General features: G+C 38.9%; 1 protein-coding gene and 1 pseudogene across 1 annotated transcript in view; one reads left to right on the top strand and one right to left on the bottom strand.

The window, feature by feature from the left end:
• The window catches only part of THEGL (theg spermatid protein like), a 40,535-nt gene that overhangs the window by 13,562 nt on the left and 1,483 nt on the right, over positions 1–25,490 (bottom strand). Inside the window, exons 2-5 of the mRNA XM_040238268.1 lie at positions 15,874–15,904; positions 12,092–12,157; positions 9,631–9,759; positions 8,340–8,477 (exon numbers count right to left, since the gene is read on the bottom strand). Coding sequence (XP_040094202.1) covers positions 8,340–8,477; positions 9,631–9,759; positions 12,092–12,157; positions 15,874–15,904 — 364 coding nt within the window. The remainder of the gene's footprint in view (positions 1–8,339; positions 8,478–9,630; positions 9,760–12,091; positions 12,158–15,873; positions 15,905–25,490) is intronic.
• LOC120862150 lies at positions 20,912–21,426 on the top strand (annotated as a pseudogene).

The following is a 25,490-nucleotide window of genomic DNA, read 5'->3' as shown; positions in this document are numbered from 1 at the left end:
AACTAAGCGACTTAAAAAAAAATCAGTTATCATAGCACCATTTGTTTAAATAACTATTGTTCTTCAATTAAATTTTCCTGGCATCCTTGTCAAAAATCAATTGACATAAACATAAAGGTTTATTTCTGGACTCTCAATTCTTTTCCGTTGATCTGTACGTCTTTTGATCTTTCCATTGATCTATATCTTTATGCCAGTAACACACTGTTTTGAGTACTGCAGATTTTTAGCAAGTTTTCAAATCAGAAGCTGTAAGTCTTACAACTTTGCTCTTCTTTTTCAAGTCTGTTTATTTGCTACTCTAGGTTTCTTACATTAGTATGTGAATTTTAGAATCACCTTGTCAATTTCTAGGACTTCCCTGGTGGCTCAGACGGTAAAGCATCTGCCTACAATGAGGGAGACCCAGGTTCAATCCCTTGGTCGGGAAGATCCTCTGGAGAAGGAAATGGCAACCGACTCCAGTACTCTTGCCTGGAAAATCCCATGAGGAGCATGCTACCACATGCTCCTACAGTCCATGGGGTCGAAAAAGATAGCTAGAATTTTAATAGGTATTGAATTGAATCTGTAGATCAATTTGGTGAAAATTGTCACCATAACAAAGTCAAGACTTCCAATCTATGAACAAAGAATTTCTTTCCATGTTTTTAAATTTTCTTTCAACAATGTTTGTCATTCTCTGTGTACATTTATACTTCTTTCGTTAAGTTTATTCCTAAGTATTTTGTTTTTATTTTTAATTATGGTAAAATACATGCAATGTAAAATTTACCATTTTAATCATTTTAAAGTGTGTAATATAGTAGTGTTAAATGCATTCACATTGTTGTGAAACCTCCAGAACAATTTTCATCTTGCAGATCTCTAAATCTACTAAATGACTCCTCATTCTTCACACCACCTAGTCCCTCACAATCACCATCCTACTTTCTGTAAATGAATTTGACTGCAGTTGGTACTGTGTATAAGTGGAGTCATACAGCATTTGCGCATGTGATTGGCATATTTCATTTAGCATAATATCCTCAAGGTTCATCCCTGTTGTACCATGTGTCAGAATTTCCTTCCTTTTCAAGGCTGGAATACATTGCATGTATTATTATTATTATTCCATTGCATGTATGCTTTTTGTATATTGATCTTGGATTCTGTGCCTCCTTGAATTCATTTATTCTACCCACTCCAGTATTCTGGCTTGGGAAATCCCATGGACAAAGGAAGTGGGCTACAGTCCATGGGATCATGCATTAAACACAACTTAGTGACTACCCCAATATTTTTACATGGATTTCCTGAGATTTTCATGTCATGTATGAGAAGAGAGAGTTTTACTTCTTCCTTTCCAACCTGAATACCTTTTATTTCTTTTTCTTGCCTCATTGCTCTGACTTCAATCTGTAGTGTGGTGTTGGATGGCAGCTTCCCTGGTGGCTCAGTGGTAAAGAACCCACGTGCCAATGCAGGAGACATGGATTCGATCCCTAGATTGGGAAGATACCCTGGAGTAGGAAATGGCAACCCACTCCAGTATTCTTGCCTGGTAAATCCCAGGGCCAGATGAGTCCTAGCAGGCTACAGTCCATGGCGTTGCAAAAGAGTCAGACACAACTTAGTGACTGAGCATGTGCACGTGATGTTGAATAAAAATGGTAAGAGCTGATATTCTTGTCTTACTCCTGATCTCAGGGTAAAAGCATTCAGTCTTTCACCATTAATTATGATGTTAGCTGTGGGTTTTTGTAGATGCCCTTTATCAAGTGGAAGAAATTCACTTTGATACCTAGTTTGTTGAGTATCAGTTCAGTCGCTCAGTCATGTCCAACTCTTTACGACCCCATGAATCACAGCACGCCAGGCCTCCCTGTCCATCACCAACTCCCGTAGTTCACTCAGATTCACGTTCATCGAGTCAGTGATGCCATCCAGCCATTTCATCCTCTGTCGTTCCCTTCTCCTCCTGCCCCCAATCCCTCCCAGCATCAAAGTCTTTTCCAATGAGCCAACTCTTCGCATGAGGTGGCCAAAGTACTAGAGTTTCAGCTTAAGCATCATTCCTTCCAAAGAAATCCGAGGGCTGATCTTCAGAATGGACTGGTTGGATCTCCTTGCAGTCCAAGGGACTCTCAAGAGTCTTCTCCAACACCACAGTTCAAAAGCATCAATTCTTTGGCGCTCAGCTTTCTGCACAGTCCAACTCTCACATCCATACGTGACTACTGGAAAAACAATAGCGTTGACTAGACAGACCTTAGTTTCTGCTTTTGAATATGCTATCTAGATTGGTCATAACTTTTCTTCCAAGGAGTAAGTGTCTTTTAATTTCATGGCTGCAGTCACCATCTGCAGTAATTTTGGAGCCCCCCAAAGATAAAGTCTGACACTGTTTCCACTGTTTTCCCATCTATTTCCCATGAAGTGATAGGACCGGATGTCATAATCTTCGTTTCCTGAATGTTGAGCTTTAAGCCAACTTTTTCACTTCCCTCTTTCAGTTTCATCAAGAAGCTTTTTAGTTCCTCTTCACTTTCTGCCATAAGGGTGGTGTCATCTGCATATCTGAGGTTATTGATATTTCTCCCGGCAATCTTGATTCCAGCTTGTGTTTCTTCCAGTCCAGCGTTTCTCATGATGTACTCTGCATAGAAGTTAAATAAGCAGGGTGACAATATACAGCCTTGATGTACTCCTTTTCCTATTTGGAACCAATCTGTTGTTCCATGTCCAGTTCTAACTGTTGTTTCCTGATCTGCATACAGATTTCTCAAGAGGCAGGTCAGGTGGTCTGGTATTCCCATCTCTCTCAGAATCTTCCACAGTGTATTGTGATCCACACAGTCAAAGGCTTTGGCATAGTCAACAAAGCAGAAAGAGATGTTTTTCTGGAACTCTCTTGCTTTTTCCATGATCCAGCAGATGTTGGCAATTTGATCTCTGGTTCCTCTGCCTTTTCTAAAATCAGCTTGAACATCAGGGAGTTCACGGTTCACGTATTGCTGAAGCCTGGCTTGGAGATTTTTGAGCATTACTTTATTAGCATGTGAGATGAGTGCAATTGTGCGGTAATTTGAGCATTCTTTGGCATTGCCTTTCTTTGGGATTGGAATGAAAACTGACCATTTCCAGTCCTGTGGCCACTGCTGAGTTTTCCAAATTTGCTGGCATATTGAGTGTAGCACTTTCACAGCATCATCTTTCAGGATTTGAAATAGCTCTACTGGAATTCCATCACCTCCACTAGCTTTGTTTGTATGATGTGTGTTAAATTTTAAGTTCTTTTTTTGAGTCTATTCAGGTAATCATGCTCAGTTCAGTTCAGTTCAGTCGCTCAGTCATGTCCGACTCTTTGAGACTCCATGGACTGCAGCATGCCAGGCTCCCTGTACATTACCGGAGCTTGCTCAAATTCATGTCCATCAAGTTGGTGATGCCATCCAATCATCTCATCTTCTGTAGTCCCCTTCTCCTCCTGCCTTTAATCTTTCCTAGCATCAGGATCTTTTCCAGTGAGTCAGTTCCTCCCATCAGGTGGCCAAAATATTGGAGTTTCAGCTTCAGCATCAGTCCTTCCAATGAATATTCAGGACTGATTTCCTTTAGGATTGACTGGTTTGATCTCCACGTAGTCCAAGGGACTCTCAAGGGTCTTCTCCAACATCACAGTTCAAAAACATCAATTCTTCGGCATTCAGCTTTCTTTATAGTCTAGTTCTCACATCCATACATGACTACTGGAAAAACCATAGCTTTGACTAGATGGACCTTTGTTGGCAAAGTAATGTCTCTGCTTTTTGATATGCTGTCTAGGTTGGTCATAGCTTTTCTTCCAAGGAGCAAGTGTCTTTAAATTTCAAGGCTGCAGTCACCATCTGCAGTGATTTTGGAGCCCAAGAAAAGAAAGTGTCAGTTTCCATTGTTTCCCCATCTATTTGCCATGAAGTGATGGGACTAGATGCCATGATCTTAGTTTTTTGAATGTTGAGTTTTAGGCCAGCTTTTTCACTCTCCTCTTTCACTTTCATCAAGAGGCTCTTTAGATCCTCTTCATTTTATGCCATTAGAGTGGTATCATCTGTATATTTGAAATTATTGATATTTCTCCCAGCAATCTTGATTCCAGCTTGTGCTTCATCCAGCCCAGCATTCTGCACGATGTATTCTGTATGTAAGTTAAATAAGCAGGGTGACAATATGCAACCTTGACGTACTCCTTTCACAATTTGGAACCAGTCTGTTCCATGTCTGGTTCTTGACCTGCATACAGATTTCTTAGGAGGCAGATAAGTGGTCTGGTATTCCCATCTCCTGAATAAAGTTTTTTGTTCTATTTGGTGTACTACATTGATTTCAGAATGCTGAACTCAATATATTCTTGTATTCCTGGAATAAATCCACCTTTGTCATGGTGTATAATTGTTTTTATATGTTAGATTTGTTTTCCCAGTATTCTGGTATGGACTGCTGCATGTATATTTTGACTTGGTTTGGTAGTATTTTGGTATGAACTGTTACATATATACTCATAAGAGATATCATCTGTCATTTTGTTCTCTTGTAATGACCTTTCCTGGTTTTGGTGTCAGCAATAATATGGATCTCATGACCTAGTTTTTGGAGGAAACTGAAGGATTGGTGTTAGTTCTTCTCTACACATATCACTAACTTTATCATTGAAGGCATCTGTTCCTGAGCTGTTCATAGGAAGTTTTAAAAAATTATTAATTAAATCTCTTTACTTATTATGAGTCTTTTGAGATTTTCTATTATTCAGTAAGTTTCAGTAGTTTGTCTTCCTAGGAATTGTCCATTTCATTTATGTTATCTAATCTGTTGACCTTATAATTGCTCAGAGTAATCCCTTATAATCCTTTTTTATCTCTATAAGATCAATAGTAGTTAACTCTTCTTTTGCATATTATTCCTTAGAAAGGTCTCTTCTTTCTCTCATGGTGGTTTAGTTGCTAAGTTGTGTCTGACTCTTTGCAACCCCATGGACCATAGCCTACCAGGCTTCTCTGTCCTTGGGATTTTTCAGGCAAGAATACTGGAGTGGGTTGCCATTTCCTTCTCCAGGGGATCTTCCCCACCCAGGGATTGAACTTGGGTCTCCTGCATTGCAGGTGGATTCTTTGCCAACTGAGCCACCAGAGAAGCTCCTTTCTTTCATGATTTTAGTAACTTGAATCTTTTTGTCTTGTTAAGTCTAGCCAAAGTGTTTTTGTCATTGTTGTTGATCTTTTCAAAGAGCCAATGTTTGATTTTGTTGATTTTTCTCCATCTCCCTAGTTCCTATTTGTTTCTACTCTGATCTTTATTATTTCCTTCTATCTGCTACTTTTGAATTAGCTTGAGTTTCATTTGTAATTTCTTAAGATGGAAGGTTAAGTTATGGTTTTCAATCTTTTATTTTTTAATGTAGGCATTTATAGCTAAAATTTCCCGCTAATCACTATTTTAGCTATAAATTGTGGTATATTGTGTTTTCATTCTTTGACCCTTTGTTTTCGTTTAGGAAGGTATTTAATTTCACATATTTAAAATTTCCCTTCTGCTATTGGTTCCTAATTTCATTTTGCTGTGGTCAGAGAACTGATTTTGTATGAATTCAATTCTTCTCAAATTATTGACATTTGTTTCATGACCTAATATATGATCTATCCTAAAGAATATTTCATGTACATTTGAGAAGAATGTGTGTTCTGCTGTTATTGGGTATACTGTCCTATAAATGTCAGTTAGGTATTGTAGGTTAATATGAAACATCAAAAATGTCTCAAAAATTGGTGACAGACAAGTATTCTTTTAGTTTATAGATTGAAATCTATAACTACCAAATTTACATGTATATTTTAACGAAATTAACAGATTTTATTGAATAAATTGATAAGTAAGCAAATTTTATGGAGGAACTGGGCCACTTTTGCTGGATTTTATGATGGAAAAAGACTCAAGTTGTCCAGTTCAACCACTCCCTGAATGCAGGAATCTTTTTTAAAATCCACATAGTAATGCTCAAAATTCTCCAAGCCAGGCTTTAGCAATATGTGAACCGTGAACTTCCAGATATTCAAGCTGGTTTTAGAAAAGGCAGAGGAACCAGAGATCAAATTGCCAATATCCACTGGATCATGGAAAAAGAGAGTTCCAGAAAAACATCTCTTTCTGCTTTGTTGACTATGCCAAAGCCTTTGACTGTGTGGATCACAATACACTGTGGAAAATTCAAGAGATGGGAATACCAGACCACCTAACCTGCCTTTTGAGAAACCTATATGCAGGTCAGGAAGCAACAGTTAGAACTGGACATGAACAACAGACTGGCTCTAAATAGGAAAAGGAGTACGTCAAGGCTGTATATTTTCCCCCTGCTTATTTAACTTATATACGGAGTACATCATGAGAAACGCTGGGCTGGAAGAAGCGCAAGCTGGAATCAAGATTGCCGGGAGAAATATCAATAACCTCAGATATGCAGATAACACCACCCTTATGGCAGAAAGTGAAGAGGAACTAAAAAGCCTCTTGATGAAAGTGAGAGAGGAGAGTGCAAAAGTTGGCTTAAAGCTCAACATTCAGAAAACTAAGATCATGGCATCTGGTCCCATTACTTGATGGGAAATAGATGGGGAAACAGTGGAAACAGTGTTAGACTTTTATTTTTCTGGGCTCCAAAATCACTGCAGATGGTAACTGCAGCCATGAAATTAAAAGATGCTTACTCTTTGGAAGAAAAGTTATGGCCAACCTAGATAGCATATTCAAAAGCAGAGACATTACTTTGCCAACAAAGGTCCGTCTAGTCAAGGGTATGGTTTTTCCTGTGGTCATGTATGGACGTGAGAGTTGGACTGTGAAGAAAGTTGAACGCCGAAGAATTGATGCTTTTGAACTGTGGTGTTGGAGAAGACTCTTGAGAGTCCTTTGGACTGCAAGGAGATCCAACCAGTCCATTCTGAAGGAGATCAGCCCTGGGTGTTCTTTGGAAGGAATGATGCTAAAGCTGAAACTCCAGTACTTTAGCTACCTGATGCGAAGAGTTGACTCATTGGAAAAGACTCTGATGCTGGGAGGGATTGGGGGCAGGAGGAAAAGGGGATGACAGAGGATGAGATGGCTAGATGGCATCACCGACTTGATGGACATGAGTTTGAGTGAACTCTGGGAGTTGGTGATGGACAGGGAGGCCTGGCGTGCTGAGATTCATGGGGTAGCAAAGAGTTGGACATGACTGAGTGACTGAACTGAACTGAACTGAAAGTCATCATCCCTGTTTGTGCTTGAACATTTTCAGGGAACTGGGTGGAGACAGCAGTTGATTTCTCCAGATAAACACTTTCCCTACTGAACAGCTATCAGAAAGATCTCTGTACACTTAGATGACGCTGGCTGCTCTATAAATTCATTGTTCTACTTCAAGTTCTAGAATCAACATTAAGTAACTTTAATTTGATTTTCCCTTCCTCTTTCAGATGCTGACCTTTTAAACACAGCTATCACCTTTTAAACACAGTTATCACTGTTTCCTTGGTGTCTTCTCTAAGTTAAACCTATTATTTCTCCTAACTATTATTCATATAACGCATTCCAGAAGACTCAACATCTTATTCATTCCCATCTGAATAATCTCAAATTTATTATCAGTTTCTTAAGGTATAACATCCATGAGTGGACATACACAGCTAATGTGCACTGACTAAAGTAGTGCACAGTAGTAGTATCACACTCCTGTATGTGAACCTTGTACATATTCCACTAATACAACCTAACATTTTTCCCAATAACCTCATTACAATCATAGTTCTCATGTGGAAGGTATCACCTAAGCTATCTTTTAAAGTGAAAGTTGCTCAGTCGTGATTGACTTTTTGTGACCCCATGGACCGTGGCCTGCCAGGGTCCTCTGTCTATGGGATTCTCCAGGCCAGAATACTAGAGTGGGTAGCTGTTCCCTTCTCCTGAGGATATTCCCAACCCAGAGATCTCTTAAAGACAAGTAGAAATCCAGCATTTAAAGCAAAAGGAAGAGCATTTATAGTCACAGGGGCATAAGAGAACATGAATTGCAAAAACCTGTAATGTTTCATTTGAATATTTTTGAATTGGCTGACAATGGTGAGTATGGTGTGAATTTTAGCTTCACTACAATTTGAGTCAAATGTAATTATTGATGATGATCTTCTAATTATCTAAAATTGCTGCAAACTTTTGATTTTTCACTCTGATCCTTTGAAAACCAAGTGGACTTCTATTTTGTGAAATTGCATATACTCAAATAAGAACAATATTGTGACAGTCACCAAATCAGATGAGAATTTACAGAGATTCTCAAGGTACTCTACCTGTCTGTTAGGTACCCTCTCTTGAATCTGTTGGGCTGTGCCAGCTTCTGGATCCTTTTGGAAGGTTGGCAAAACAATGCAGGAGAGGGGATCTCCCAGATTACAGACTCACTACCGCAGCTATAATAATATTGAACCCTGCAAGTTGTAGAAGAGAAAGTGAGTGAAACAGGCATGAATTTGAATGATCAAATCCAAGCAGTCTAATAGTGTAATAGGAGCCCACAAATAAGTAATAAATTCTATACATTTTCCCACTGATTCTAAACAAAGACACTACAAAAAGAAAGACATTAGAAGAAAACTACATATTAATATCTTATGAATATAGATGCAAAGATTCTAAGGTTTTGTTGGAACACAGGCACAATTGTTTACATATGCCTATAGGTGCTGTCTCGGAGTTGCAGCAGACAATTTATGGCCAACTTTACATCTGGCCCCTTCCAGAAAAAGTTTGCTGACTTTTGACTAAATTGTATATTGAAGGAGGTAGAGAAGTGGCTACCTCAATTATCATATAAACCAAACTTCAAATAATGGTTATCTTCCCTTTTTTCTTTACTTTAACTTCCCTCATGCCTGTACCCATCCTCCCCACACCTTATCATCTTTCCTCAAAGTGCCAACTAGGAAAGTCCAGTCATTCAACAAACATCCAATGAAAACAAATTTGCAAAAGGCATCAAAAGTCTTAACAACATTATTACTTTTAGATGCCCTAATTAACTCATTATAGCAAGCCCATAGGTCTATACAAAACTCATAGTTTCATGAATAAAATAAGTGTTATATATTGTACTATATATAGTATATAGTATATAACACAATAGTGTTATATATTGTACTTGCGTGTGTGCTGTCGCTTCCGTCATGCCCAGCTCTTTGCGACTTTATGAACTGTAGCCCATCAGGCTGCTCTGTCCAAGAGATTCTCCAGGCAAGAATACTGGAGTGGGTTGCCATGCCCTTCAGGAGATCTTCTCGACCCAGGGATCGAACCCTCATCTGTCTCCTGCACTGGCAGCTGGGTTCTTTACCACTAGCACCACCTGGGAAGCCCATCTATGGTATATATCCTTGCATAACACCCTCATTTTATTAAAAAATCAAAATCATGATAAGCCAAGAAACTATAAGATATAATACTAGTCTGCAGTAGCTAAATATTAGATGTTGCTCTGGAAAAGTTTTACTGTAGCATCAGATTGGAAATGGATATAGAATCCCTAATCTTTAGTAAATTTTGTGTTTCTGAAAACATATAACCTGGTAATACACAAATACTAACCTGTTAGGTACATATCGGTGGGAGACTTCCTTAGGCTGGGCAAGGCTCTCTAATCTTTGGGTCATTTGAGCCTTCACAGCACTCTGGGAAACAGGGCGAATAGGATCTTGATTTCCCCAAAACAGTTTTCTGTTAAAAAGCAGGAAAAAAAAAGGTAAGAAAATTCACTGATAATTGACATCTTAGAAATGGCTCTTGGTGGCTTCTCTATTGATTTTACCTCACTTCAAGAACTATCGCTATTATAAAAGTTTACAATTTCCAGGCATCAGGAGCTGATAAACTACTTATGGAAGTTAAAACAAGAACAAGGCTGTTTTATCTACTGTCTTAAAAGGTGATGACCAAAAACGAATCTATTAGAGACAGTTCTGTTTCTGCCATCATGTAATGGATGCTGTAATTACAGTAAGATCATCATAAAATGGGCACACCACTTATCCACACTGTGACCTCACCTCGGTGAAGCACTGTGCCAGGTGGTCAGATCTAATTAACTCCCATAGACCCCACCTCCAGATACCATCCCACTGGGGCTCGGGATTTCAACATGTAAAATTTGAGGGGACACAAACATTCAATCTATATCATCTGATAAAGTACTGGCATTCAAAAATACAAAGAACTCTTAAAAATTCAACCATAAAAAACAAACAACCCAATTAAAAAGTGGACAAAAGATGTGAATACACATTTTAAAGAAGATGATACACAGATGGCAAATAAGCATATATAATATGCTCAACATCACGTCCTTAGGGAACTGCAAATTAAAATAATGGGGTACCTCTGCACATTTATTAAAAGGGCTAAAATACAAAACACTGATAACATCAATGCTGGTGAAGATGTGAAGCAGCAGGAACTTTCATTCGTTGGTGGTAGGAAGGGTACAGATACTTTGGAAGACAGTTTTGCAGTTTCTCACAAAGCCAAGATCATAGTCTTATCATATGATCCAGTCATCGTACTCCAGGGTCTTTACCCAAAAGGTCTGAAAACCTTTATCTACACAAAAACCTGCATATGACTATTTACAGCAGGTTTATTCATAATTGTACCAAGTCAGAGGCAACCAACATGTCCTTCAGTAAGTGAATACACTATGGTACATCCAGACTATGGAATATTACTCAATGCTAAAAAGAAATGTACTATTAATGAAAAGCCATGGAGGAACACTAAAGGCATTTTGCTAAGTGAAAGAAGCCTGTCTGAAAATTTACATATTGTACCATTCCGACACTACATAACATTCCAGAAAAGGTAAACTTGTAGATACAGTTAAAAGATCAATGGTTGCTAGGGGTTTGGAGAGAAGGGAAAGAGGGAGATCAATAGGGGGAGCACAGGGAATTTTTAGGGCAGTGAAACTATTCTGTAAAATAATATAGTGTGAATACCCAACGTTACACATTTGTCAAGACTCAGAGAACTGTACAACACAAAAAGTAAACCCTAATGTAAACTATAGGCTTTCGTTAACAATAATGTTCAATATTTGTTCATTAACTGTAACAAATGCAAGTTATTAGACTTCCCTGGTGGCTCAGACAGTAAAGTGTCTGCCTACAATGTGGGAGACCTGGGTTCAATCCCTGGGTCGGGAAGATCCTCTGGAGAAGGAAATGGCAACCCACTCCAGTATTCTTCCTGGAAAATCTTGTGGACAGAGGAGCCTGGTAGCCTACAATCCATGGGGTCGCAAAGAGTCAGACATGACTAAGCGACTAAACTGTCACTTTTCAATGCAAGTTAATAATGTTAATAATAGGAGGAACTAGGGGAGGGGTGGTAATACAGAAACCTTCTCTGTACTTTAGTTTTTCTGTAGGTCTAAAACTGCTTTAAAAAATAAAATCCATTAATTTAGAAAATAAAAGAGCAATGGATTAGTGAAAAAATCAGGCTTTGTTCACGAACCAAAAAAGAAAAGGGGACGTCCTGTGACCAGGAATGGAAAGCCAGTGGGTCCAACCTGCTGGAGACCCCAGAAAACAGGTATGCTCTCGGCAGAGGCTTAGAGACACAGGACCAGATGTTAGAAGCGGCAAACCCGAACTTGGAGGATAGACAGAAGTGTGTCACATGTGTGTAGAATAACACCCTGAGACAGTGATTCTCAAACCTGTCTGTCTGTTAGGATCATCTGGGAAGTCTTGAACACTCCTACAGTCTAGACTGTGCCCCAGGCCAAGTCAGTCAAGATTTCTGGGGATGGAACCCAAGAATCAGTCAGCTTTTAAATTTTCCAGATGACTCCAGTGTGCAGACAAATTTGAGAATTACTGACCTAAGGTTCGCTTTCCATGTGCTGACTCAGCTGAGGTGACAATACTGATTCAGTGGCTGCAGTTGAGCACAGAGGTGCTAGGATGCAGAGTGAGTGGACAGGTAAAAATAATACTTATTGAATGTAAGGAATAATCATCACAAACAAGACTACATAATATTACCTTACCTATCTGGGGCTCCCCATTGTTTCTTAGGCCTAGAAAGATCTTGAAGTCTCTTCCTAGAAAAAGAACTAACAAATGCCAGCAGATTAATTCAATGAGGATGCTTAACAAATATGTTTACATTAGATGTAGATGTAATCAAACAAATCTCATCTGAGGGAGAAATAAAAATGAAGGTTCTATTATACAGGATTTGAAGAGTGCTAAAAAAAAGCTAAAAATATTCAAAAATATTGTGAACCCCAAATTCTCACTTTTAAAATCATTAAAAATATACTATACAATAAAACAAAGACAATAAATACACAATATAACCAAGACTGTACTGTCTCCAGGAGAATCCAAGTAAAATGTACACTTAATGGCAAAACCCCTCAATTTTCATAGAAAGTAAGTTTGTAAATACTTGATAGCACTGGATGTTGAAGAGACTGTACAGGGAAATTTCAGACAGAATTTGTGGCTTCAGGTAAACTATGAAATACACAAAATATACTTTGGGTACCACTCAGCCTCCATCCTGCTCTATTCTGCTCCCTTGGGCTTCCCTGACTATCCTGAATCCACCTATAGCAGACAGTTTGTGGTCCCCACGTATCCACATGTTCCTTTACATTTTCCCGACTCCTTTGCAGCTATTTGAAGCTATGTGACTAATTATGTCTATCCTCAGCCGAAGTTACTGAACAATAACAACAAATCTTTTCAAACATGAGATTGTGATGGTGATTTGAGATAACCAAAAGATTCTTCAGCAGTTAAATGTTTGAGGTCTGATATGTAATTGATGGACTTCTGAGGTGGCTCAGTGGTAAAGAGTCCATCTGCCAAGGCAGGAGATGCTGCAGACACAGGTTCAATCCCTCTGTAGGGAAGATCTCCCTCTGGAGAAGGAAAAGGCAATCCACTCCAGTATTCCTGCCTGAAAAATCTCATGGACAGAGGAGTCTGGCGGGCTACAGTCCATGGGGTCGCAAAGAGTTGGACACGACTGAGCGACTGAACACGACTGAGCGACTGAACACACACATATGTAATTGACACAATGCACCCTGCCCCAAGCCATGTCTGCTATTGTCTAGAAATAAGGAAGATACTGTCCACTGCCAGGGAAAAAAAACTACAACCTTACTCAGTTAAAAAAAATGATTTTGCTGTGCAAGTACTGTTTGAACCCTGCTATGATGACCTGAACCACCTTTCCAGAGAGGGTGGCTAGGTGGAGGAAAAAGCAAACTATAGTGCAGACAAAACATCTTCTTATATATGAATCTTTGCAGGCAATTTAGCTCCTGGCTCCATCATCACCTCTAAGCCAGGTTTTCCCTTTCTACATTTTCTTTACCACCTAAATAATATTATTTTAATGCATCACTTTATATATAAGACTACTGACAGTTTCTCCATTTATTTATATAGATGGTTAAACTGTATTATTACTTTAATTGGAAATGATCTCATTAACACATGCTAATCCTGTGTGAAGGTCTGACTAATCTCTCCTTTTCATTCACTTATTGTGCATTGTGTCACCATAGCTACGATTTCAACCTACATCTCTTCATCTTAATGCAGGCTTGCCTTCTCTCTCAAATATTATATTACCTTACAACATCTACTCATGATCCTGTGCAGAAACAAAAGAATGTGGTGGAGGGATCTGAACTCTTGAAGGCAGATTTCTTTCTTTAATGAGGATTACTTTGCTGTTCCATATCTTCATTGACAATTAATCTCCTGTAGTTTGCCAATAGCTAACAAAATTTTGGAAATTCTTACCTTAGGAGCAGAGCAATAAATATATGTTTATGTAGCAACAATTAGGAAACAATTTCATGTCTGAATTGATGGGGTAATTCAAATAATTCTTTCTTTTGGTCAGAATGCTCTTTTACACTTGACAATTTTCCTTATCCTAGAGTGGGAAATGGCAACCCACTCCAGTATTCTTGCCTGGAAAATTCCATGGATAGAGGTGCCTGGCAGGCTGTAGTCCATGGGGTTGCAAAGAGTTGGACATGACTGAGTGACTGAACACCCATGTATATTTTGCTTATACTAAATATTTCTTTTAAAACCATTAGGTACAGCACATTTGTTTAACAAGATTATTTAGAGAACTGGGACAGGCACAAAACAAAATTTTCTCACAGAGTCAAACCAAATTAACCAATCAAATGAAAGCAAGAAATAATATAACAACAAAAACAAAAACACTGAAAGAATCACTCTTCATAGTCTTTTTTTAAGTATAAAAACTTTCCAGATGTAAATGATTTCACTGTCTATTTAGTAATAGGAGAGTCTGCTCACTTGGCATGCATTTATTTGAAGTAACTTGGTATTTTAAGTGGATATTCACTAATATGCAGTAAAGGTTAGTTCTACCAGATTTGCTGCCTGCTGCTGCTACTGCTGCGAAGTCACTTCAGTCGTGTCCGACTCTGTGTGACCCCATAGACGGCAGCCCACCAGGCTCCGCCATCCCTGGGATTCTCCAGGCAAGAACACTGGAGTGGGTTGCCATTTCCTTCTCCAATGCATGGAAGTGAAAAGTGAAAGTGAAGTCGCTCAGTCGTGTCCGACTCCTAGCGACCCCATGGACTGCAGCCGACCAGGCTCCTCCGTCCATGGGATTTTCCAGGCAAGAGTACTGGAGTGGGGTGCCATCGCCTTCTCCGGATTTGCTGCTTAGTCATCTTACAAAAGTGACATGATTACTCTGAATTTCATTTTCTCTCAGAAAATCTAGTTGATTATAACCACTCTATCAACTTCTCAGGATTCCTGTGAGAAAATAAAATTTAAACAGCAAAGTAGTACATAAAAATAAGGCAGCAGTATCTAATGCCTAAAAGAGGTGAGAAAAAAACAACTAGAAAATATAGTACTTAGAAAACGCAAACTAAGTCCAACCAATGACAATAAATGTAGATGGTAAACAATCACAATATGAATAGTTTCAACTTACTTATTAAAAGAGTGAAAAAATAAAATCTGATATTATTTACTTCTGATCTATATGAGCCATTGATATGAGCCTTTGGTATTTTCTCTTGAATGATTTTATTCTATTACCTCTTCTAAATATATCTTAACCAAATCAAGAATAAGCATCTATTTTCAGGAGACATCTAGTTTATACATTGCATATACACACACACACATTTCTCCCCCCGCCAAGATTGCTCTATCATGCTTTATTTTACTTTCATTCTCTTTTTTATTTATTTTTTAACTGAGGAATCAATTTTATTATAGTGACATATGGAAAGAATAGGTTATTTTATTCAAGTTTAAGTATTTTTTTTAATTTTTTTTTTACTTTTATTTTTTTAAACATTTTTCACACATTTCTTTTTCTTCCTAGAGGGCACTTTCTTGAAATTTCATTAGCTACTGAATTTTGAATTAGAGGCAAGAGGAGATTGAGATACACTAACATGGAGCTGCACAAAATCTGTGACATGAGATGGTCAGTGCAGAATCCCAAGTGCCTTTAGGGACTTAACCTTTAGTTTCAGCCCTATTAAGTGACACACACAGCACTGAGTGACAAGTAAACACTGAGCTAGAATTCTCCTACATCTCTATCTTAACCACTTTCTCTCTCTTCTTTCCTTTTCCCAAGGGAATTGCCCCTAGAAAAGGGCCTTATGACAAAGGGAAAGAACAGAAATCTTCTCAAAACCCCCAAGATAGGCTTTCACTTCAAATGCCCCAGATTGAGTGCCCCTTTCAGCTAGTAAAGTCTGAGAAAATAGTGCTATATCTATACTCTTACCGTTTCCTTACAAAGTCACAAGGACCAGGATCTGCAAAAGGAAAAGTAAAAGCAAAAATAAGATTCAATAAGAATCAAAGATATTTCCGCACACCACAACTAAAAGATTCCACATGCCACAGCTAAAAAAGACCAGCATGCTGCAAAGAAGACTGAAGATTCCCAAGCTGCAACTAAGACCCATGGCAGCCAAATAAATTTTTTAAAAATAAAAGATATGATCAAAATAGCCATTACAAATCAATAAACAAAGGGACTAGGAAAAATAACTATTTGGGGGACAGGCCAACATGGCTCAGATAGTAAAGAATCCATCTGCAATGCAGGAGACCTGGGTTCGATTCCTGGGTTGGGAAGATCCCTGGAGAAGGGCATGGCAACCACTCCAGTCTTCTTGCCTGAAGAATCCCCATGGACAGAGCAGCCTGGCAGGCTGCAGTCCATGGGGTCGCAAGCGTCAGGCATGACTGAGAGACTATGCACAGCGCATTTTGCCAAAGTAAACCACAAGTAAATCAAATAGCTAAACTTTTTCTTTTTAAAAAATTGAATTAGAGTAAAAATAAGAGAATATCTGCTTAATGACTGAATTTTAATCTGCATTAAATGTGATGAAAGAGAGAGGAAACATACAGGTTAAAATATTTAGAACTTAAAATGTGTGTCAAAAAATAAACCTTAGAAAACAAATTGGGAGAAATATGCGGTAACAAAATGATAAAGTCTTAATATCTGAAGAGTATAAAAGTACAGATGAATAAGAAAAACACTAAGAAGGTTTCAAAAGTTAAATAGACAAAGAAGAGGAGATCAAAGAAGAGGAAGACATATGAAGGGCTGATAAACATAAAAAGTTCAAGCTTGCTTGTAATCAAAACAATGCAAATAAAGAATGAGATTAAAAAAAAAACTATCACATTAGCAAAAAGTTTTTACAAAGGATAACAATGCTGGAAGGATCAGATGAAGTAAGTACTTCCATGCTGCTGGTGGATATTTAAATTAGCTCATTTGTGAAAAATAATTTGGTGTATGAGTCAGCAATACTTACCTTCCTTAACCTAATTCTACTTCTAAAATAGAAGTACTTCAGAGTACTTTCTTTAGTCCTCTAAAGAAGTAACTACAAGTGTGGGCAAAGACTTATGCACAAAAATGTTAATGGTGGTATCTTCAGCAGTAAAAAGCTGGATACATCTGTATTATCCAAAACACGAAATGGAAGCAAATTAAAATTCATGTTTAGAAGTTCTTTTTTAATGTGGGCAAATATAGGCCTTATCCTAAGGCTTATTACAGTAGGCTTCTTTAGGACAAATTGTTCCAGTTTCTCCTGGGGTGTTTCTAACCATATCTGGGAGCTCTGAAATAACATTTTCTACCATCTGGAGTGTTCAGGGTAAAGGAAAGAGGGTGTGGTCTGACATCAGACAGACATGGCTCAAACCCCAGTTTTGTTACTTACTCAACTGTTCAATCTTGGGCAAATTAAATAATTAATGCTAAAAAAACAGTTTTCTTTTCTTTTTTAAAATATAAATTTATTTATTTTAATTTAAGGCTAATTACTTTACAATATTGTATTGGTTTTGCCATACATCAACATGAATCTGCCACGGGTGCACACGTGTTCCCCATCCTGAACCCCTCTCCCACCTCCCTCCCCGTACCATCCCTCTGTTGAAACATGTATAATACCATATGTGAAACGAATCATCAGTCCAGGTCCGATGCATGATACAGGATGCTTGGGGCTGGTGCACTGGGATGACCCACAGGAATGCTAAAAATTTTAAAATTAGGATTTTGCTTAACTTTCTATAAGTAAAGAAAAAGTTTAAGTAACTATTAAGTTTGAGTAATTGTAAAGTTTAAGTAATTTACTGTTAAGGGTTCCAACTATGAAAAGTAATATTAATGCAATGAGAACCTAATTGTGAACATGTAATTCACGTGTATTTTCACTGATTTCTTTATGCCTGTATACCCTCCCCTTCATTTCTAAAAGGACTTGAGATTGCTTACATAAACACATAACAGGATATTACTAAGACGAAAAATTCAGGAAAACAGGTAGAAAAAAGGTGGACGAAGAAGGGAAATAAAAATACAAAATGAAGAATGTAAAATAAAGTCATGTACCATTATATCTGAACATTTTAGCACTGAGAGCAAAAGCTATAAACTTTGCCTAATATGAAATCTGAAACTCCTCTTGTGAGGTCTCTCAATGGTTTTATACACACACATTAAATAAATTATCTTTTCATTATAAATTATAATGAAAAGATGAAGAAAATCTTATTTTCTTAGATTTTTCCTTCTTCAAATTTTACTTTTGATATATGAATTACATGAAACCAAGATAAATTTTAAAAAATAAGAAGTTTTTAGTAAAGTATCACAATAACTGAATATAAGGCTAGATTTTGTTCCCAAAAATTATGTCTCAGAAAAGAGGTTACCTTACATGCAAGTCCTTGTAAGAACGCATCTTAGGAAGCACTTCCTCAATTAATTTTCCCAACAAAGAAATGGCAAACAAAAACACAGCAGCCTGAAATAATTTCAGTTAATGCTAGAATGGAATAATTATAGAGCTCTCCATACAATTAAGTTTAAATCTGTATTTTACAAAAGAGGGAAGAGGTAAAGAAATTGAAAACAGATTTAATAATCTTTTGGTGATATAATTTTATAATCTTAAGCGTTGAATGTTGCTTTAAACAAACATCATTTTAAAAAGCAAAAAGAAAGACAAAACACAAAGAATGAGGTGATTGTATTGTGAAGATAAAAGTACAGCTACAGAATGAATTTTTTAAGAGTTCTGTTACATTACAGGAATGGGTTCCTAACAATAGCCAGGAACAGCATCAAACACAGATCCAAAAGGGACCTGTCTTATCCCTAATGCTATGATGGAATCTAGGCAAAAACTGAAACTGGCTGCTGAAATGTGGATAGGAGCTTTATCAAGGAGGGATGGAGCCAACCTCATCTGAACCTACTTGTCAACGTGAGAATCACCACAAATGGGAGAGCCTGACACTGTGTGTCCCCAAGTATAGCACCACCTATGAAAAATTCTTGCTCAAAACAATTTAGTTTCAGTCTAAGCAAGTCTCTCAATCTATATGCTTTGCAAGAAACAGAGGAGCTAAAAGAACAAATTAAAGACATCACAAAAAAACAAATTAAATTCAGAATATGGGATATTTTACCCAATTTTTCTAACAAGTGTGTTTTAAAAGGGAGAGAGGATTAAAGAGTGACAGAGAAGAGCCATGTGACCCTTGTTTGAGGCCTAATTAGAACGAACCAGCTGTAAAAATACAGTTTTGAGACAACTAAAACTGAAAATTACTCGCTCAGTTGTTCCAACTCTCTGTGACCCCCTGGACTGTAGCCCACCAGGATCCTCTGTCCATGGGACTCTCCAGGCAACTATACTGGAGTGGGTTGCCATTTCCTTCTCCAGGGGATCTTCCCCACCTAGGGATCAAACCTAGGTCTCCTGCATTGCAGGCAGAGACAATTAAGGAAGTTTAAATATTTAACAGGTATTAGATGGTACTAAATAATAATTGTAGATTTGAAGTGCAAATAATGACATGATACTTACATAGTGAATATAGTGAAGTCACTCAGTCGTGTCCGACTCTTTGCGACCCTGTGGACTGTAGCCTACCAGGCTCCTCTGTCCATGGGATTTTCCAGGCAATAGTCCTGGAGTGGATTGCCATTTCCTTCTCCAGGGGATCTTCCCAACGCAGGGATTGAACTCGGGTCTTCTGCATTGTAGACAGACGCTTTACCATCTGCACCACCAGGGAAGTCTGACACGATACTTAGGTTTCTTTAAAAAGTCCTAATGGGCAAAATGACATGCTGTCTAGTATTTTCTTTAAAACAATTTGTCCTACAGGAGGCCCCAAAATGTGTGTGTGTGTGCACGTGTGCATGTGCTCACACATGTGTGTATAGTAGGAAGGGTTGGCAGGAGAATGCCTAGATGAAACGATTAGCAAAATGATAAATATTAAAACTAGATGGGGGTGTATTATAACATTCTCTATTTTGGGTGCATTTGAATATTTCTATAATAAAGCTGTAGAGATAAAAATGATTTTTCTGGAAAAACTGTTAAATTAGTCAAGAGGTAACTATAGTGGTATTAAGCATGCAGGTGAAAAAGTTTAATAAAACTTTTTCTATGAAATATGACATTAGAAATAACTATTTCTAAATTATATATTTGATTTTAATGTTTTTTTAATTTTATAGGTATAGCGAAGTTAACACAATTCTAAACAAATGTTTGTCTATTCTGTCTTTCTCCCTAAAAGATTATCTATTCAAATCGGCCAGAATTTTTTCTTTCCTTATATTCAAGAATCTATAGTAATCTCACTTTGGCAACACCTTGCTGTATCAAATTAAGCAGTTGTATTAACATCCAGATTCTCAGCATTTACAAGTGTCTATAGAGAGTGCTTAGTTCACGCATCTCAATTTCACTAGGAAGGAAGCACGCATCTATGACAAGACCAAAAGTAACTTCCAAATCTCTTACCTCCTAGTTTAGTGCTCTTTCCAATAGCATCAAACTCCCTCTTCTACTAAGTATGTGCTTGCATTGAAATCGCCAGAATTCAATGGAGCCATGATTTGGGCATAGCAGGGTTCAAGCAGCCATATTTCTTTGGGGGCGAGGGCAGGATTCTACACATCCAATCCATCCTTGGGGCAGACTTTCCTGAGCATGACTCTAGTAACACTCCCTAAAATATTTCCCAGCTCCTTTTCCCTAGAGATTAACAACAGTACTTTTTTTCCCCATTCTTCTCTCCCAGTGATTCCCACTCTCACTCCAGTCTAGCCACCGAGATATTCCAGGCTTTGGATCAAACCAACAGAGCTTTGAACACTGGTCCCACCACTACACACCCTCAGACAAACTAGCTGTCTCAGATTCCTCATCTGTAAGCTGAGGACAAAAATATTTTGCAGAGCCTTTTTTCAAGTGGCCAGGAAGATGGCAGACATTCAGACTGGGCATGCCTACAAAACAGAACTGATCATTTTCCAAAGTAAGAAGAGGGTCCTGCTTAGAGAAACTGGCAAGGAGATGGTCCCACGATACAACAAGAACATTGGTCTGGTCTTCAACACACCAAAGGAGGCCCAGGGGGCACTTATATGGAGAAGAAATGACCTTTCTTTTCCAATGGTATCATCTCCATCCAAGCGTGGATCCTGTTTAGTGGCTAAGATGAAGATGCAGAGGACCACTGGCATCACTGAGACTACCTCCACTACCCAAAAGCACCAGCCGCTTCATACCATGAGAATATGCCCATGCATCTTTCCTCCTGCTTTAGGGATGTCAAGATCCTCAACAATGCCACAGTGGGTGAGTGCTGGCCTCTGAGCAAGACAGTGTGCTTCAACATGGAGGTCGCTAAGGCTGCTGGCACCAAGATGCAATTTCAGAAGTTCTAAGACTGGACCCCTGCCTACTACTCCAAACAAAATAAAGTTATTTTCCCATTCAGGAAGAAAAAAAAAAAAGTACTTTGCAGAGTGATACAAGAAGGACTTTTCTGGTGGCCCAGTAGCTAAGACTCTGTGCTCTCAATGCAGGGGGCCAAGGTTCGATCCTTGGTCAGGGAACTAGATTCCATATGTGGCAACTAAAGAGCTTGCATGCAGCAATGTTAGCTCAGCAGGTTAAGAATCTGCCTGCAATGCAGGAGACACAGGAGATGTGGGTTTGATCTCTGGATTGGGAAGATCCCCTGGAGAAGGAAATGGCAAACCCCCATGGACAGAGGACCCTGGTGGGTTACAGTCCAAAGACTTGCAAAGAGTTGGACACGACTGAGCGACTACCTTTCACTGTCAGATCACGATGGGCCCTGGAGGAACCTCTTATTCTAAGGCCGACAGGAAGAAGCCCCGAAAGGATTCTGAGCAGGATGGTGAAAAGCATCTCCCTTTAAGAGATAATCAGAACCTACTGCTGTACTATGCCCTTTAGATATCTGTATTTTATTCCATAGCACACAACTACACTGCTCACGTTGCCACCAAGCCAGCAAGTGGAACGAGCTGGCTTGTGCTCCCAACCATCTTCTGGGGAAGGCTGCCATCTGCTGGGAGGAAGCATGATCAAGGCTGTTCCCTGATGGGGACTGGGGCACTCCTTACTCCGCATTCCTTCCGCGTGCAGCAGTAAGCATTTCTAGCATGAAAAGGATGAGGTACCAAAGTATAACTATTCTCCACCTTGCCCTCTACCCCGTCTTCTTAAGGAGTCCATGTTTGAGCTGCTCAGCCTTCAGGTGTGACCGGGACACCACTGATCTATCAAGGAAAGTCAGGGAGCACCTCTCAGAACAGATCTAGGGGGCAAGAGAGAGGCAAGCTGGCGCTTGAGAGGAAGAGGAAAGGTGTCTGTGGGGAAGAGCTGTCATGGGGGCAGGGACTTGGGAAACGATGTGTCTCAAGAACATTTTAGCCTGCTTTGCTCTGTATGAGATGGTATAATTCCCTGGAAGATACTCCAGTAAAACCTACGTTACTTCTCAGAGCTTTCTGAACTAAAATTTGTGCTTGTTTTAGGTCTTAAAGTAGTCGAGTTCTATGCTGGGTATGACCATGTAAACAGACATTGGGATGTTCTTTGACATGACAGGTTAAGCCGTATAATTGTTACTACTATTCACTCTTCTTTGATCGTCTCTCAGGCACAGCTCCCTCGCACTGTGTTCCCCGCTGCCCTAGCTCTGGGTCATGTGGGCAAGAAATGGGAGAGTATGGGAAAGGCTTTTGCTTGCCAGTGAGAAGGCAGAAGGAGAGGCCAAGCTCTTCTGTCTGATGTAACAACAACAAACACTGGGACCTCCATGCAAACTAGAGCTCAAAAATATCACCTCCCCAAGCTACCTATGAAGCTATGTCTCCTCTCATACCCCTCAGTCTGTACTTTTGTGGCTTTTTTCTCTATTTTCAAATAGATGCTTCATTTCCCCTGATTTTATCTATGTTAAGATAGCATTAGCAACTGAGTAAGCACTGAGAAAGTTGGATTTATAGAATTTAAAAAGACACATGTATCTCAATATACATTGTAGCACTGTTTATAATAGACAGGACATGGAAGCAACCTAAATGTCCACTGGCAGATGAATGGCTAAGGAAGATGTGGTACATATACACAATGGATTATTACTCAGCCATAAAAAGGAATGAAACTGGGTCATTTGTAGTGATTCAAAGAGAACATTTTTGACAGAGTGATCTGGTACATATTTATAAGGAGGTGACAAATACTTAAGAGCAAACTGACAGAGGAAAAAGCAAGTGAAACGACTGAGTTAGGAGCAAGGAAGCCCATGTGGCTGGAGAGCAGAGACAGTGGGGAGAGTGTTGGGGCAGGAGGCTAGAGAGACAGTCAGATCAGGCCTTGTAGGCCTGCTTAGGACTTTCAACTACAAACTCTGTGACATGAGAACCTCTCTGGAGAGCTGAGAGCAGAAAATTTGCGTATAATTTATGTTCTTAGGGATCCCTGTGACTGCTACATGAAGCATGAATTGGTGAGAATAGAGTGGGGGATGTGTGAATGGGGCAAGAGTGGAAGCTACTGCAGCAGATCAAGCAAGAGATGACAGTGGTTTACAAAGGTGGTGAAGATCTGGATGTTAAGAATGGATATTGTCATGACATATTTCAAAAACAGGGTTTGCTAATGGCTTGCAGGCAACGTGTAAAGGAAAATCAGGTGTCGAGAATGACTCCAGGTTTTTGACCTGAGCACCTGGATGAATGGATGGTGGTGTCATTTGCTGAAATGGAGGAAGATCAAGTTTGGGGGTAAAAGTAAGAGTTCAGTGATGGATATGTTAAATTTTACATTCCTACTAGATATTCAAGTAGGAATGTTAAAAGACAACTGGTTATAAAGTTCTGGAAAGAAAGAAATTGAGGCTGGAGATAATTTGGGAAGTCATCAGCATACAATTAAAGCTAGAACAGATGACACTGCCCAGGGAACAAGGAAAGTCTAAAGAATCTGAGAGCACCGAGCCATCACCCACTTCAACTGAGAGGCTGGGAAGAGATAGATGATCCAGCAAACAAAACTGAGTCAGGAACAATCGATGAGGTAGGATAATGATGAAGGCAGGAGTATCCAGCAGTCAAATAAAGAAAGACCTCCAAGAAAAAAGGAAGATATCAAACAAGTAAGATGAGGATGAAGAATCAGTGGTTGAATTTGGCAAGCAGAGGTCATTGTGACCTCAACTAGAGCAACTTCAGCTAAATAGAGGGTAAAAGCTTAAGTAGGTTCTTAAGAGAATGGAAAGAGAGAACATGGAAATAATGACTCATAAACAACTATTTTGAGGATCTTTTTTCTCTAAAAAAGAGTAGAGAATAAGAGTGGTACCAGGAAGGATACATAAGGCAAAGGGGAGGTTTGGTTTCTTCAAGCTAGGAGTTAATTGCTGCAAGTTCATGTGCTGATAGGAATGATCCAGTTGAGAGTGAAATAAAATGATACAGGAAAGGGAGGAGCAAAGAGCTTAAAGTTAGACGGGATAGGATCTAACATAAAGGTTGAGAGAATGGCCTCTGGTAAGAACAAAGACAGTTTGTCTATTATTAATAAAAGAAAAGCTAGAGTATATACATAGAACCTGGTAGTTTGGTAGGTTCCATGTTAGATAATGAATTGATTAGGGAAATGTAGTATGATTGCCAAGCAGCACTGAAAGCACACTTGAAGTTTACAGTCATGGATATAAAGATCAGTCAACATAGTTGTTTGTTTTCTCTCTTTTTTTTTTTCATCAAGTGCAGACAAGAACTGGATTTAAACAAGCAAGAAAGATAGAGGAAGAGACATTGAAGCCAATACTTGCAAGAAAGTGATTTCATTGGTAGACCATGGACTATAAAGTGAGAAAGGAGAGACAAAAAGACATAAGGTAGTGAGTGATATATAATGAACAGTTGATGGCTTCAGTGGATTAGAGGTCCCTTTGAAGCTGAAGAATTGAGAGGGTACAAGGAAGAGTAAGCGAACTGGAAAAATGGGAAGTGATTAGAATGCTTGAAATAGATATTTTGGAAATGGTACAGCAATTGACATTATCAAAGGCCAGTGCAGTGGATGTCTAAAATGGGGTGAAAGATCTCGTCATTCAAAGTGAAGAGGTCAAAGAACTATGAAGCCAAGTGGATCACCTATATGGATACTGAAATCTCCATGCATGACAACAGGGTTGGCAATGGACAGAAAGGCAGTCAACTAGAGCAGTTTCAGTGGACTGCGTAAGAAAGATGCCTGACTACGTGGGTTGAGTAAAGAATTACAGGCAAGAAAAAGGAGTCAGTGAGTACAGACAACTCTTTCGACAAGCTCTGCAATGACTTGCAGAAAAATGCAGAAAAATGGAGCTGATTGAAGGAGGAAGGTCTGAAGAAGACCTGAGGTTAAGGGTTACTTCAAGACAGAAGATTCTAGAGTGTATGTGTATGCTCATGGGTCTGATTCATTAGAAAGGGAAAAACTGATCCTGTAGGAGAGAAGGGAATAACTGCTG

This window comes from Oryx dammah, unplaced genomic scaffold (assembly GCF_014754425.2).
Source record: "Oryx dammah isolate SB20612 unplaced genomic scaffold, SCBI_Odam_1.1 HiC_scaffold_3, whole genome shotgun sequence".
Taxonomy (NCBI): Eukaryota; Metazoa; Chordata; class Mammalia; order Artiodactyla; family Bovidae; genus Oryx; species Oryx dammah.
Note: the sequence above shows the minus strand (reverse complement) of the source record. Positions and strands in the feature narration are given on the sequence as shown.